The following is a 17,882-nucleotide window of genomic DNA, read 5'->3' on the forward strand; positions in this document are numbered from 1 at the left end:
TTTTCATCCATAAATTGCTTAAATGTATCGGAACAATGAATTATTATAAAAAATAAATTACATATAAAACTTTTATCACTATGCTGGTATTTATAAGCCTGTTTTGAGCTTAGTATTTCAGTAAGAGGAATTTATATGGGGGTATGGTCAACAATTATATTATTAGATCAGTTATGAGCGTTGAGAGTAACTTTCTAAAGTAGACCTTATAATGTTCCGATTCTCTTCAAATTTGGTCCAGAGATTTTGTTCTTATAAAACTTGTTTGTGTCGAATTTCGTCGCTTATACAACGTCGCTTATTAAGTCACTTAAGCGATAGGGTAATTTAATAGGGATCTAATATGAGTGGTAGGATCAATCATATTTCTGTTGAATATTGTTATAATACTGCTATTATAAAGCCTGCCAAATTTGAAAAATAGATTTTTGTTATTATACAACTTGTTTATATCGAATTTCGTCGCTATACTGCTACTGTTATGTCAATTATGATCGCTAGAGTAATTTTCTGAAAGATTCCTAATATTGGGGTTGATCAATTATGGTTCGATGTGCGCAATTTTTCACAGTATAATTTCTGTTTGCATAAGAAAATTCTGCAAAAATTTTTCTCGATTGCTGCCACTATGACACTTATACTGTATTATGGCAAATGCCTTTTATCACTGTCTGTGTTATCACTGTTGCCCAACTCTAATAAATGTTTATCTTTATATAACAAATATTAAAAAAAACATATGAAAATTTAAAAAGTATTTGTAGTCAAAAATGTATATAATTAAATGAAAAGTGTTTTTGAAGTCAATTCATAAAGTATTTGTAATGTTTCAATAAATTTTGTGGCTCTTTTAAAACCCATGTAAACTGTAAATTTTGGCTCTTCCGATTCAAAAGTTTGCCGACTGGTGTAGAGTATAAAAAGGAAATTAAGTGCCATATATAAAAAAAATATTCTTGAGTTAAAAAATAATTTTTTTGATAGATATTCCACTCGTATCCCATTTTGGGAGTATAAAGCTCTTCTAAGAAATTGAAATAACTTGCTTTTTATGCAAAAAAAGGACCCATTAAAAAAAACATTTTTAAAAAAACAAAACTTTGACCCTCTCTAAGTCCGGCACTTCATTACCGATAGAGCTCAAAACTTGTGTCTGGCTACTATCACATAATACTAACTTTTGTGTCATCCTAATTGAAAGATATCGATTTTAAAAGTTGGGTGGTTACTTGATACGAAGTTCCCTCATACATCTTTATAATTACTAGGAAAGGCGGTTTTTTGTGACCCCTTTTACATTCCGAACTTAGCCAAAGGTATATCATTTTAAAGGTATTTGTTCGCAGATGGTATTTTTAATATTTATTGTATGAAATGCACTTTCTTTCGAATCCTAAGAGAATACCAAATTATAGTGAATTTTACAATTCTTATAACAGAATTTTACATATGTGAATTGTGTGCCATTTTTTATGGCTTCACTGATGACAAATTTATATGAATTTTGGCATATATTTAAATGCATTAACAAGAATACGTACAAAAGTAATCATGAATATATCCCTTCTTCTTGAACAACTTCAAATTTTTTAGCGGAGTCAATTAAGCAATGTCGTCTGCCGTTGAAATCAGTTCTAGAGGACCCCAGATATCGGCGAGATCAGAATCTTCAATAATTCTGTTAGACATGCTTTCGAGAAGCTATTTAAAATCGGTTTTATTGCGTTGTTTATTTTGTTTTTCTGTGTTTTTCGTTATGTATGTTTAGATGTCTGTTGTTTAATTGCCTTGTGTATTTTGTTTTTTATTTCGTTTAGCGTTGTTGTTCATTATACCCTACACCACTTTGGGGGGAGGGTATATTGGGTTTGCTGATGTTTGTTACGCACAACAATATTGTTCTTATACCCACATTAAAGTATACAAATCGGCTCAGAATCATTCCAATAGGCACGAAACCTATAGAAAATGGTAAAGATCGGTCCATTATTTCTCCTGGCCCCCATACCCCCTAATATGGCTTATAAACCTTATAATCAAACTACAGGTCGCAATTTTGTAGATACTTCAATAATATTTAGCACATAATCTTCTATGGTACCGTAGACAAAGTCTATAGAAAATGAATAACATTGGTCCATTATTTAACCTTAAGTATATCTGAGGCAAGGTTCAACTTAAATGCTTTATTGTGAAAATTAAATCACATTTCATTCGTATACAGGTGTAGAATATTATATGGTCGGCCTCGCCCGACTATAACTTCTTGCTTGTTTTGCTTTTGGTGTAATAATAATGTAGTCGGGAATAAATTTAAAATTTATAAAACTTATATGTTTAAAATACACTATGGTGAAAGGTATATAAGATACGGCACTTGTTACATGTTACTCTTACTTGTTTTTAATTATCTTTATAAGTGTAAGAAATCCAATAACGCCATATATAATTTTAAAATAAATTAAAATTTTTATATGTACTCATTTCACATATGCGTATATGTATATATTTATATAATCAGAATTTTTAATTTTATTTTGATTAGGGAATAGGAGCTCTCTTTATGTACTCTAGTAATAATAAATGTGTGTTTCTTTGTTTGTGAGTTTGTTTGAAGTCTATAGACGGCTTAACTGCTGGACCTTTTTTGACCCTACCCCAATATAAGGTCCCCTTCAAAAAATTATTTTAACGTTCATTACTAGCTATAGCAATGAAAATCGATACAAATAAGTTCCACGCGAGCCAAAATCTCTCTACGAAATTTTATGTAGATCGGTTCATAACTGACCCTACCCCTTTTCTGGAATTTTATGAGCAATGAAAATCGAAATAAACTTTATGTCGATTTTTTAGGAACATAATTCCTAATTTAATGAAGATTGATTTATTACTGACCCTAAAAATACGAGTAGAGGGATGAAATTTGACATAAACAAGTTCTATACAAACCAAAATCTATGTACAAAATCGTAGGAGTATAGGATATATAGCATATAAGGCCCCACTCAGAAAATTACTCATACTGTTTTTAAAAATTAACATTTTGGTATTTTAATAACAGGGAATATGAGATTCGGCATAGCCAAATGTTTAATTTAATAAATAAATTTTTACACATTGCTATCACCTACAACAGAATAGGATTACAAAATCTGCCAAAATCTTACAAAATCTGGAACAATTTCAATAGAGTTTAAAACCTTTTATATAGACCTTTTTTATAGACATATGAGGAAAGGCATTTGTATAAATTGTTTAAAAATTTTCTTTTCAAATTTCAGGTTTTCCGATTAAATCTGACAAATTCTATCTAAACCTTCAAAACTAAACATGGCATGTAACCCAACTTGAAATATCGATTTTAATGAAATTTACATGGAGGTTATTGCCTATTTTTTATATATTTTAAACACATTGAAAAAAAAGCTCTCTAAAATCTAAAAAAATCTAAAATTTAGAATTTTTGCTAGGACCAATGGATGAAAAGTTTAATGACTAAAATGTTCAACATTGATATTTTACTCCGATAGAGCAATAAATTTATGTAAGTCCAAATCCAAGTCGATTTTTTAATTGACAAATACAATTGTAAAAAATTTTAAGTAAAAGGTAACAATGATAAAAATAAAACTTGTAATGGTTGTGATTAAATTATGATTACACCGTTTATACACCATTGAATCTGAATTAAAAATATTTATTCAAATGATTTATCATTATATAAAACAAATAAAAAAACATTTATCTTTTTTAAATAAAGCAAGGTATATGTTAAGTGTGTAACCAGAAAAACATTTTGTATGCGTCGGTCTTGTATAAACACAAAGACAGACTTATTTAAGCCTAGAACATAAGGAAAAACAGCTAGTAATAGCTCCTATTAACTATACAATGGCTGAAGCTGGAAAAATTCCGCCAACTCATGTTAACTTAAGGCGTCCTGTACAAATAGTAAAGAAACGTTCAGGACCATTAGATGAAGTATTAGCAGAACTTAATAAAAGTGAAACTGTCTGCACAACGACTTCCACACCGTCATCATCAAATCATGTTAAATCAGCAGCTGCACCAACAAACTTTGGTTCACATGTTAAAATTGCAAACGTTACACGCCCATCACCTACCTTAACTCGGCGCCGTTCAACTCTAAAAGATAAAGAGAAAAAAAGAGAACGTTGGCTCTTGACAAGAAAAACATGGAAATATATGACAGATGCCGGCCGTAAACTGATACCTGATGGCGTTCAAAATAGACAGGAAGATATACCAAAGATTGAGGCTCATTTCCAAAAAGTATGTGCTTCAGAGCCACATTTTGTTCTATGGAGGCGCAAATCATCCTATCCCGGTGCCATGCGTAATTCAAAAAAGCGCCTAAAGCAACTACTTCAACATACAGGTCAAAAATCACATGCCTTAGAGCAAGAAGAAATAAATAATGCTGATCTTGTATTAGAGCTCTTACATAGCCATTTGAAATTGGATGAAGCTATTAAAACTGACACACTTTTAGGCACTAAAACTGAGGGTCCCCATCAAACTAACTCACCTAGTGCCCAAAGGCCAAAACCCATAACAAGATCCATCAGAAAAAGCGATGGAATGAACGTGTCTCTTAGGGGACCAGGTTTCTTACCACCAGCAGCAACCCAATTGCAAGAATTAAGTGTGGAAGATCAACTATTGCAGCGACTATTAGCATTATCTCGTAGTTCCATGCTTCCTGATACCATCGATATACCACCTGAGAAAATAAATGCCGAACTGTTAAATGATAAAGCGACTTTGAAGAAGATATACAACGCTTTAAAAAAGCAACAGTTACACCGTATTCTTACCAAACATTCCATACCGTCAAAGTCGCGTACAAATCTAACACATTCAACGTCCATGTTGTCGCTTTTGCATTTTGGTAGTAGCCAACCTAAGACCAAAACATTCATCAGCACCGGAGAAAAATCAATAAAAACGAAATCACCAACAATAGCTTCTAATTGTTCATCGATCCCATCCTTATCCTCTTCTACTACATCTATAACTCCTGTCACCACAACAGGGCAATACACACATAATGATTCAGGCATTCAACCAGTCGTACCACAGAGGCAACGAAAACCCCCTACAACTTTAAATTTGTCTGGTATTTCTAATTCTTCTAGAAAAGATCAACAACATCGACCTGCCGTAATAGAAAAACAATTAAATTCATGTGGCACACAGACAAATTTTATACCTTTAAGTGAAATAAAAAGGCTAGCCGAGGATTATAAAGAATACAAAAGGGAAGAGATTGCGGCAGAAGCTGGAGGAGCAGGCGGAGGTAATGTTACAACAGACGATGAAGGTGAAAAACAAGCAAGTTATTCCCACCGTAGAAAAAGTTCAATTGACAACGAAGATGTCTCGCAATCTGTAAGCGATACGATTAAACGTTATTTGCGAATGGCACGTAAAAAAAGCATTCATGATGAGAACGCTAACCGCTTTAAGCGTGTTAACTATGATAGAAATTTACGTAACATACAAGCTAAAGGTGAAATAAATCCACCCGGAATGGATGAGGACAATAATAAGGCTGTTCAAACGTTAGATGCATGGGCTTTAATAACACTAGACTTTATAAGGGGTAATGAAAACTCCGGTGTTTTAGAAACGGCTCATAATGATTGGCAAAAGGCACTAGATGAGCGTGTACAAAGAAAATTAGAATATGAACAGAAAATTAATGCAAAACATGATCGGCAGCAGCAACCGCGATCAAGCGTTGTTTATCAGTCGACATCAAGTTGCTCATCATCAGCTCCAACCTCGCCCACGTCTATACAGTCACCAACAATGATGAATAGGACATCTACATCGTCATCTGGGTCTTACGATGTAAGGTCAGCAACAGAACATACAAATGTCGGTAGTGTTGGCACTAATGTTGTTGTGGGAATTAATACTTCTGGAGAAAATATTGGCAATATGGGCGGTATTTTCCATTCAAGTTCACAATTTATAGCAAATCTTTGGCATGGCACTACCAATTCATCGAACTGTTCTTCTCCCACATCTATTGCAACATCATCAAACAACCAAAAACATGACCAACTAAGTCCGTCGTCATTTAATGATAGTATCGATGTAAATATCGCCTCAAATAACAGTAAGTTTTGCTTAACCTTTTAAAAAAACGCTTTTTATTAATTTTGTATGTACATATACAATAATTTTACATTATAATGAACGCATTGTTATTATTTCTTAATGAAACTTTAGAAATTCGTGTAATATAATTTAAGATTTTCTTTTGTGTCTATATACACAGCAAAAACTCGTTAATGGGTTGTACTTCCATAACCACTTACTTTTCAACAGAGTAGGCATTTTTTGCACTCGTGAATACAATTTAATTTCTTTCTCTCGTTTTACAACTCAGTTTTACGAGATTTATTTTTAATCTCGCGAGATCTATTTTTTTAACTCTTCATTTTTTATGTTCACTTCATGAGCGATATTTATATATATTATTTTTTTAATTTCTCTCACAAGAGATATCAAAATGAATAGAATTTGAATAAAACTCACATACAGAAAATGTGTGCACGAAAACCGGTTTAATGGCGGTGGTAAAAAATAAATTTAGTAAGAAGGATGTACGTACATATGTATGTGAAAGATGGATATGTGCGCGGAGAAAAAGGTTTTATGGCGACAAACAAATGTTTTAAAAAATAAAAATGTTTATTTGCAAAACAAAAACTTGCATATATTTCCAAGTATTTTATTTGGGTTAAACACTAATTTATAAATATTTAATAAAGATATTAATGGGTTATTGTAGGAATTTTGTATGGAAACGGGGATAATTGTATGAGTACGGGGATAATTAAATAGTTGTCGAAGTATTGCTATTATTATTATTATTCAAATACTCTAAAATATTTTATTAAATTACATATTTATTTTAAATATGACCATGCAATTATGATGTTACATTAGAAAAAATACTAATATTAAAATGCCCTTTTAACAAATAAATAATTAAATCCAAAAAATGTAAAAAAACCCAATTTAAATAACTGGAATTCCAAAATTTTTTTCCAAAATTTCCAAAAAAAATTCCAAAAAAATAAATTCCATCAACAAATGTTTTTTAATACAAAACCTAATGACACATCGTATGTCCTATTTCTTACTTCAATTACAATAACGATTGATATTTCTATTTGCACACGTGCACAAAGATCGTAAAAAGCCATAAAATAATAATGAAATTTATGGAAATTTATCACATTTTAAAAATTTACGAACATCTACAGGCAAACAAAACTCTTTAAAGTTTACACACGCATATACATAAATGCACATGTATGCTTACACAATTCTACATAAAAAAGTTAATTTTCATTTTCTTAAGATTTGCAATATTATAGAACTCATGAAATACTCTTTTGTACTCGTTTCGTTTTTCCGCTATTTAAATTTAAATATCACTCGTGAGATTTATTTTTAAAAGTCACTAGAAAAAAGATATATTCACAAAAAAGTAAACAATTTATTTCGCTCGAATTAATATCACTCGAGACAGAAATCAATTTGAATGCTCTTCCTACTCTGGTTTAACGGTCCATATTTGACCCTACCCCATATAAAGTCCCCTTCAGAAAATTATTTAAACGATCATTGCTTGCTTAAAAATATGAGTTATGAAAGAAACTTTTATACGAAAGTTTATCTTACCAAAATTCATACCAAATTTCATGCGGAATGTGTCAGCACCCTTCACAAAATTACATTTACGCTAATTACTGGCATACATATTTAGAGAACAGCGATGATATTCAATGTAAACATGTTTTATATCCACGATCGGCAACTCTTATACACAGATGTTTAATTCACAATCAAGTTGTATATTTGTTCAATTCACAATCGATGTTGTAGCGTTGTATGTCAGCAGCTGCTACAATAGTCATAACAATGTTGTTGGTATTTTCTATGCAAAAGTTCTATACAACTCTTACGACAATTTTTCATATGTTTTTCGAATGTCGTAAGAAAATTCAGCATATAAATAAAAAAATCAATCGATTTTGGCATAAAAAACGATAAAGTGGTAACACAGAAATTACAAACTAAAACTAAAAGCTGTTTACCAAAACAAAAATTTTATTAATTAAATTTTATTTCAATTTCCAAAAATTTGATAACAGTTATTTTAGGTCCTTGGTTGTTTTATTTAAAACACTTTAATTTTTATTTCAAGTTAGAGTGCGATATTCGGCTTTTTTATTAATTGATCAAATATTTGTAGAAATAAATTTTCTAATGTCTTAAAAAAAAATCCCCAAAATTTAAATAATTAAACATTTAACAAACGCCATTTTCTTTATATTTTTATTGCGCTTGAGATATGCGATAATTAATAATTTAATTAATTAATAATTTGCATGAATGCATGAGTGTCGAAGTTTTAAGGAAACTCAAAATATGTATAACATTGTTCTACACAAATTGATAATTCAACTAAAAGATTTTCGAGGCAGGATCTAGTATGAGAGATTTGACCAATTATAGACCTATTGTAAAAGATTATTTATGTAACATTTCAGTACAAAGAAGATATATTTCAGTAAAATTTTATATCTACATCGTAATTTATTTTGAGTGTTCAAGTTATTTTCGGAAGAACCTTGATTTTCGAAAGCATCTATATTATGAACTGATCGTGAAAAATCTTGAAATAGAATTTTTGTATACCAAACTAATATTTGAGCTAATTTTTGTATAGCTTTATTTGGTGACTTGTATAGGAGATATGACTAAATATGAAACGATCATGAAAAAAGTTATATTTGTATAAAATTTAGTTATTTGCGTTTAAGTAATTTTCGGGAGGGGATCTTGTATGGGAGATATGACCAATAATGGACCGATCGGAAAAATTTCACATTATTATTTTCGTATACAAGAGCAGTACTCGTATCAATTTTTTTACGGATATCTTCATTTGGTAATGAGTTATTTGCGTTTAAGTGATTTTTGGGAGGGGACCTTGTATGGGAGCTATGACCAATTGAGAAAATTTTTTCTCTAATAAATTCTATTGATATAAGAATTTTGTGAAGATATAAATATTCTGACGGAAATTATTAACAAATAACTAATTTTCCGGGAATATGTGCTTTTATATGGGAGGTATATGAAATTGTTGATGAATGTATGATGATTTTCATGGATTTATAGTTTTTGTAAGAATTACATCACATACAGCAGAATGTGCTTATGAAAATGCTTATCTTTTTCGGAGATGTTTTAAATTCGATTCATAACTTTTTTTAATTAGCCCTACCCCCATAAAAGGTCCCCGCCAGAAAATGAAATAATACATAAAAAATAATTCTTATTCTAATGCCTTGGGATACACAATATTTTTTTGTTTTACCTCTGGTATAAATAAATACCCCACTTAACGATTTTAAAAATTCTAACTACAATAGTTGCAAGTTCGCCAATTTCTATCTTAATGAAAAATTTGAATTATCTAACAGTTTCCAAGATATACGAAATTTTGTATTTTTTCATATATATGATGCAAAGCCCCCATGGAAGTCCGCACGTTCCTCTCTAAATGTTTACATGAATGTCAAAGTTTTTCCTGTAAAGAATGTTCTTAGATATACTAATTTTTCTATTTAATTCATGTGGGGCCTTCAAACTCCCCAGATGAAAGTCCGCCCTTATTACTTAATAATGTTCAGATGAATATTAAAGTAATTTGTGCAAAATCTAGAATCTAGTTGTATGAGTTTCCAGTCAAATAAAACTTTGGGAGATTCCAAGTACCCCTTTGGAATTCCGCCCGTTATACTCTAGTAGGGGCTCCAAGCCTCCCCATATAAGGCCGCCCTTTTTCCTTTAAAATGTTCCAGATAAACGAATTTTTGTGTTTAATTAATATGGGAGGTGCCGCTACCTTCGTGAGTAGTCCGCCAATTTATCACCCAAAATTTTTACATGGGTGTTAAAGTTGTTCGTGCAAAATTTTATGATTATAACTGTAATAGTTTCCAACATAAACCAATTTTTGCCTAATGCTAGTCCGCCTACTTTTTATCCTAAATAATCAAACTGACACTAAAGTGGCTCCGACAAAATTTGTCATATTCTCTCAAATATACGGATTTTATATTTTTATAAAATATAAAATCAGTCCACTTGAAATTTCAAAATAATATCGGTCCATTATTTCACCTAGACCCCATACAACTGAAAACGCCGAAGAGGGCTTTAAGTTCACAATTATTATACTCGTATCTCGAAAAAAAGCTGCAAAACCATTTGATCTTTATCTAACAAAATATGGTTTAAGTATATCTGAGGCAAGGTACAATTGATCATTAATGCTTAATTATTACGAAAACTAAACCGCAGTATGAATTTATAGTCGGACATTGCCGACCATATGATACCCTACACCAGTCAGGTTGTTAAAATTGTGGATTATTTTTTAATTTGTTTTATTGTGTGTGGAATATGTTTACTTATTGTTGACAAAAAAATAGATTTTCTACAAGAGGGGTCATAGGGAAGTAGGGGTAAATATGGGCCTATCCTTATAAATTTTGGATGATGAATTTACGTCTACTTCAAAGTCATCTATGTAGATTTTAATCATTTTATTAGTAACTAGCTATACCCAGTGTGCTTCGCTACCCTCATCGTAATGGAATAAAATAAATATCATTATTGTAAATGTATATATATCTGCAATATTTCCCCTTTCAGAGAACTCTTTAAGTTTGATTTTATGATTCGAGTCTCAATATTACAGAAAATTAGAAAAAACAGTTGAAGAACGAAAAAGTACCAGACAGTGCCTTTTTATATATTTTCATTAAATCAGGATGACGCATGTTTAATTTGCAACCAGAAACCAAAAAAATCGCATAAAGATTTTTATACAATCAGGAAGCTTCATGTTCAATTTAATGTTTTTAGGTTCAATATTATAGAAAATTCGAAAAGTATTAGTAAAAGAACAAAAAAGTACCAGAGTATGCTTTTTCAATTTTCGTTTAATTGGGATACTGCGTGTTTAATTTATGTTTATATATTCAATATTTTAGAAAGCTATAAAAGTACCAGTACCAGTGAAGTACGAAAAAGTACCAAAGGACCTATTTTATTTAATTTCATGTTCCTAAGTTCAATATTATAGAAAATTCAAAAAGTACCAGAAAATATTCCAGTTTAAATTTTCATTCACTTAAGTCCCTGATTGCTTTTATAGATTCTAATTAACTCCGGGCTCCACATGCTTAATTTCATGTTTCTAGGATCAATATTATAAAAAACGCAAAAAGTACCTTTTGAAGAACGAAAAAGTACCAAAAAGTGCCCTTTTATAGGTTTTCACTTAATCCAGGCTCTTAATGCTTAATATCATGTTTCTAGGTTCAATATTATAGAAAATTCAAAATGTACCTTTTAAAGAACGGAAAAGTACCAAAAAGTCCCCTTTTATAGGTCCTCACTTAATCCGGGCTCTACATGCTTATTTCACGTTTCTAGGTTCAATATTATACAAAAATTCAAAAAGTACCTTTTAAAGAACGAAAAGGTTTCAAAAAGTCCCCTTTTATATGTTCTCACTTAAACCAGGCTCTACATACTTAAATTCATGTTTCAAGGCTCAATATTATAAAAAATTCAAAAAGTACCTTTTGATGAACGAAAAGTCCCCTTTTATAGATTCTCATTTACTCCGGGCTCTACATGCTTAATTTCATGTTTCTAGGTTAACTTTTATAGAAAACTCAAAAAGTACCTTTTGAAGAACGAAAAAGTACCAAAAGTCCCCTTTTATAGGTTCTCACTTAGTCCATCCTCTACATACTTAATTTCATGTTTCTAGGTTCAATATTATAGGAAATTCAAAAAGTACCTTTTGAAGAACGAAAAATTACCAAAAAGTCCCCTTTTATAGATTCTCATTTACTCCGGGCTCTTCATACTTAATTTCATGTTTCTAGGTTCAATATTACAGGAAATTCAAAAAGTACCTTTTGAAGAACGAAAAAGTACCAAAAGATTCTCATTTACTCCGGGCTCTACATGCTTAATTTATTTTTCTAGGTTAAATTTTATAGAAAACTCAAAAAGTACCTTTTGTAGAACGAAAAAGTACCAAAAAGTCCGCTTTTATAGATTCTCATTTACTACGTGCTCTACATGCTTAATTTCATGTTTATAGGTTCAATATTACAGAAAATTCAAAAAGTACCAGTCGAAGTACGAAAAAGTACCAAAAAGTCCCCTTTTATAGATTCTCATTTACTCCGGGCTCTACATACATAATTTCATGTTTCTAGGTTCAATATTATAGGAAATTCAAAAAGTACCTTTTGAAGAACGAAAAAGTACCAAAAAGTCCCCTTTTATAGATTCTCATTTACTCCGGGCTCTACATACTTAATTTCATGTTTCTAGGTTCAATATTATAGGAAATTCAAAAAGTACCTTTTGAAGAACGAAAAAGTACCAAAAAGTCCCCTTTCATAAATTCTCATTTACTCCGGGCTCTACATGCTTAATTTCATTTCTCTAGGTTAAATTTTATAGAAAACTCAAAAAGTACCTTTTGTAGAACGAAAAAGTACCAAAAAGTCCGCTTTTATAGATTCTCATTTACTACGTGCTCTAAATGCTTAATTTCATGTTTCTAGGTTCAATATTATAGAAAATTCAAAAAGTACCAGTCGAAGTACGAAAAAGTACCAAAAAGTCCCCTTTTATAGATTCTCACTTACTCCGGGCTCTACATGCTTAATTTCATGCTTCTAGGTTTAATTTTAAAGAAAACTCAAGAAAATACCTGTGTAGAACGAAAAAGTACCGAAAAGTCTATTTATTATTAATTTCATGTTTCGATTTCAACATCAAAGAAAACTCAAAAACTACCAGATGGAGAATATAAAAGTACCAAAAAATATCACTTGGTACCGGGTTTCCAAATAACACCTCATTAGCATATTTAGTGTTTCTAAAGCTAAAAATTTTATCTAAATGGGATCATTGTGTTTGAATAAAATCAAATTGCCAGTTTTTACCCCTTTTGGTACTTTTTTCTACCCATTAACGAAATAAAAATTCTATTCCAAAATGTTGCAACATCGTAGTGGGAGCCCGTTATTACGTATTTATATGTATAAGTTAATAAACCAAAATCAATGTTTTATGAAAAAAGTACCAAAAATAGGTACAATTTTCACCCCTTAAACATCCGAATAACCAAAAAGTACTAAATTTATATTTTTATTTTTTCGTCAAGTTATTAAGGAGTCAAAAATATTGTTTGAATGTTCACTGGTTTAAAAGATACATGGGGTGCAAAAAAGTACCAAAATACAGTTTTTACCCGTTTATTCCCTAAAGGGGCCGAAATTGAAAAAAGTACCAGACACCTGTCCGCTTATTTTTTAAATGAACGACGATAAGCTTTAAACTATTTTTGTATCTGTTCTAGTTTAGGAGATATGAGGTTACCGATTTTACCCGTTTTTACCCTTTTTTACCCCCTAAACATTCGAATTTCCAAAAATCCCGTCTTAGTGGATCTATTTTGTGGGAGACCTACCCCCTGTCCAAATTTCAGCTCTTTAGCTCTAACCGTTTAGGCTGTGCGATGATGAATCAGTCAATCAGTCAGTCAGTCAGTAACGTAAGAATTTTATATATATAGATTATAAACTTGGGTCAAATGCGCCCCTATCACTATAAAAATTAGTGTTGTCATTTATTGTTTATAAAACAAATTTGTGCTGATTTTTGTTGGCATTATAAAACATTTAACGTAATTATGAGCCTAAAGGCTCGATTCGAGGGGTACGGTAGTATGGGGGCTAGGAGAAATAATGGACCGATTTCAACCATTTTCAAAAGCGATTGTCTTTGATCCAAATATTTATCAAAATTTATCAAATATATATTCATTATTATTCGATGCTTGAAATATAATTTAATTTTACAGCACAAATAAATCTGACGCAAATTACAGCTTTTAGTTGCACTAAACCGCTTATAAAATATTAACTTCTATAAATTTAATATTGTGCTTAAACAAGTATTTTATTGATTTTTTTCTTTAGGTGCAGACATGATAAAATCGAAGTCCTTGTCACACATCGGTCAATATGTTTCAACAAAAATACTCAAAGGACATACAAAGAATCAACAAAAGTCAAGCGAATTACTGCCATTAAATTCATCAAACACATCTAAAGTGCCAAAATGGTCAAAGTCAGGCAAATGTTCTTGGAGTTCAGAAACTGGCGAACGAATTGATTTATGTGACTGTGCATTCCACATTTTGTCCGAGTTGGAGGCCAAAATGGTACAAAAAATTTGCTTGGAGAAGATAGTTGAATTAAATATTGGAATCGATTTAAGTACATGTAAGCAATAATTTAATTAGTGAACTTTTAACCAGTGATGCCAGCTTGTATTTGCTCAAACTTTTCTTTAAACATTTATAAAATATTTTTTAGTTATATGAGTAAAATCTTTCAATTCAATTATTAATAATTAATGCTAAAGACGAAGTTAAAAGGCTGAAAACTCCACTTTTTCACTGCTTATTTATATGGCATTTCAACTTTTTATTTAAACACAGCGATAAGTTTTAACAAGTAGGAAAGTATATAAAGAAATTTTTATGTTGAATATTAGCGTAATTCCAAAATATTTAACCAATTTATTGATAAAAAAAACTAAAATTTCTAAATGAGGCTTTATATAGGTCGAATATCGGCCGATCCTCGGTATATTTGGGAAAAGGATATATTTTTAAATAACAGTTAGTTTTGTTGAGTTTCATTGCTATACAAATGGTTACAAGTCAATTTTAGACGCTTAAGACATTTTTGAAGGGGGATTTGTATGGGGGCTAGGGTCAAATAAGGGCCGATCCTTACGAAAATCTGCAGTGTCATTTATACTTATATAAAACTTATTTGTGCCAATTTTTAGAGAGATAATAGAATATTGGACTTAAATATGGCATAAAAAGTTCAAATCGGGAGGTACGGTTGTATGGGGGCTAGGTGAAAGAATGGACCGATTTCAACCATTTTCAATAGGTTTCGTCCATGTGCCAAAAACGTGCTTGGGCCAAATTTCATAAAATTATATTGAAAATTGCGGCCTGTACCTTGCGCACAAGGTTTACATGGACAGCCAACCGGACAGACGGACGGACATGTCTTAATCGACAAAAAATGATTCTGAATCGATCGGTATACTTAAAGGTGGGTATTGGACCAATATTTTTGTATGTTACAAACATCAACACAAACGTATAATACCCTCTCCATTATAATGGTGTAGGGTATAATTAAAAATATGTACATTGCTTTCGTGTTTGTTAATCCAAAATCCCCCAGAGGTATATAAAAACAAAATAGAGGGAAAATTTTCTATAAAATTTAAATAAAATTTTACATGTGAAGAGAGGAGGAATTGTCGTGTTTAAGTTCTGACCGGAAAGGAAAAATTTTACGTCTTCACCCATTTTATATTTTACTTCAGAAAATGTACAGACTATTCTCCGTTATGTCTAAAAAATAATATAGGAATAAAATAACAAATTGTCCTCCGCCAATGTGCAGATTAGATTGTTGTAACACTGAAATTCCCTTTCGACAATGTGCAGACAAGTTTGATGTTAATCATTTAATACTTCAGAAAATGTGCAGAAAAATCTAACAAAAAGTTTGCCGATTATTTTGTAAAATTTAGAAATTCGTTAAAAAATCTGATAAAGTATAAAAATTATTTCAGAAAATTTCTATCATCAGAAATGTGTGAAAAAATTATTTACTGGATACATACATATATAGATACTAAACATCAGCTTGAGTACACTTATCTGCAGTACGACGTACTAGTTCGACAACGGCGATATCAACAGACACTAAGAACCACCACTATTGAATTTTCAATACACTCGCAATGATATTTACTGGTGAATTTAACATGGGGATGACATTGCGAGTGGCCGATTGACACCTTATGCATAACATGCTTCTATTAATATCACTATATAGTTCGAATTCTCCAACAAAAATTAAAAAATTAAAAGACAAAATTAATTATCAGACAAGGGTAGAACTTGGTGTCTTTCAATTTGTAGTTAGAAGCTTTCACCACTGAGCTACTGATCTCTAGTTCAAACAAAGCTCCAATTGTTGTTTTGAATAACATGTAACTTTTGTAACATTTTGTATATTTTCATTGAATGCAAACGGACACTTTCAGCATTACATTTCGTCAGAAATGTGCCATATGGTTATTTTAAGCACCACATGTGACTATCAAAGTGGCATTTTTAAAACATTTAATATATTTGGATTTTATTTTCATAAACTTCATGCGAAAATTTATCAAAAATGAACTATTGATTACAATGGTGAAATGTAGTTTAGGCAAAATATCGAAAGAGTCAATGCATACGAAAAAGACGTATGAAGCCCCTTATTGAAAGTCCGCCCCTTGTTTTCTAAATGTTTGCATGAATGTCAAAGTTATTCATGTAAAATTTGATAACTCCAGCTCTAGTAGTTTCTTAGATATACGATTTTTTCTATTTAATTTATGTGAGAGCTTCAAGCTCCCCAGATGAAAGTCCGCCCTTTTTCCTCCAAAATGTCCAGATGAATATTAAAGTAATTTATGCAAAATTTGATGAATCTAGTTCTATATTTTCCTAGACAAACAATATTTTGTATTTTATTCATTTGGAGATGTCAAGTCCTTAATAAAAGTTCGCTCGTTATACTCTTACTTATAGGGGGTTCCTTATTCAAAAACAAAATTTTTTATTTATAGAAGGTTTATTAAAAAAAATTTCCATACAAAATCTAATTTATAAACCATTTATAAAAAAATTAATGTCAAAATTCTTCAAGTAAAATTTAAAGATTTTTGCTATAATAGATTATCAGACATACGAATTTTTCTATTTTATTTTATTTATATAAGGCTCTAAGCCCGCGGTGGCCAGAAAGCAGAGTAGGAAGAGCGTTCAGATTAATTTATCTCTCGAGTGATATTAATTCGAACGAAATAAATTGTTTACTTTCTTGTGAATTTATTATTTTTCTCGTGACTTTTAAAAATAAATCTCACGAGTGATATTTAAATTTAAAGAGCGGAAAATAAATTTCTCTCATGAAACGAGTACAAAAGAGTATTTCATGAGTTTTATAATATTGTAAATCGTAAGAAAATGAAAATTAACTTTTTTATGTGTGTAAACATACATGTGCATTTATGTATATGTGTGTGTAAACTTTAAAGAGTTATGTTTGCCTGTAGAGGTTCGTAAATTTTTAAAATGTGGTAAATTTCCAGAAATTTCATTATGATTTTATGGCTTTTTACGATCTTTTTGCACGTGTGTAAATAGAAATATCAATTGTTACTGTAATTGAAGTAATAAATAGGACATACGATGTGTCAATTAGGTTTTTGTATTAAAAACATTTATTGGTGCAATTTATTTTGTTATTTTCATAAAAATTTACAGGTCAATAATATTTTGAATTTTTTTAATTTTTGTATTTCGTAAAAATAATAATATTGTATGTAAATAAATTGCATTAACTAATTTTTAAAATTAGTATTTTTTCTAATATAACATCATAATTGCATCATAAGTATATGCAAGTTTTTGTTTTGCAAATAAACATTTCTATTTTTTAAAACGTTTGTTTGTCGCCATAAACCAGTCACGAGCAAAACTGAAATTCTAATGCACGCGTGCATAGGCCAAGAAATTCTGCTGATGCTTTGTTGACACACCTACACTATAAGCTTGTGTGTATTAGTGTGTC

At 30.6% G+C, this 17,882-nt stretch overlaps 1 protein-coding gene across 1 annotated transcript in view; it reads left to right on the forward strand.

Annotated features, from left to right (window-relative positions):
• LOC111685441 overlaps positions 1-17,882 on the forward strand; it is a 197,202-nt gene that overhangs the window by 43,602 nt on the left and 135,718 nt on the right. Inside the window, exons 2-3 of the mRNA XM_046954696.1 lie at positions 3,764-6,151; positions 14,139-14,444. Of these exons, the coding sequence (XP_046810652.1) occupies positions 3,895-6,151; positions 14,139-14,444 (2,563 nt within the window). The 5' untranslated portion in view covers positions 3,764-3,894. The remainder of the gene's footprint in view (positions 1-3,763; positions 6,152-14,138; positions 14,445-17,882) is intronic.

This window comes from Lucilia cuprina, chromosome X (genome assembly GCF_022045245.1).
Source record: "Lucilia cuprina isolate Lc7/37 chromosome X, ASM2204524v1, whole genome shotgun sequence".
Taxonomy (NCBI): domain Eukaryota; kingdom Metazoa; phylum Arthropoda; class Insecta; order Diptera; family Calliphoridae; genus Lucilia; species Lucilia cuprina.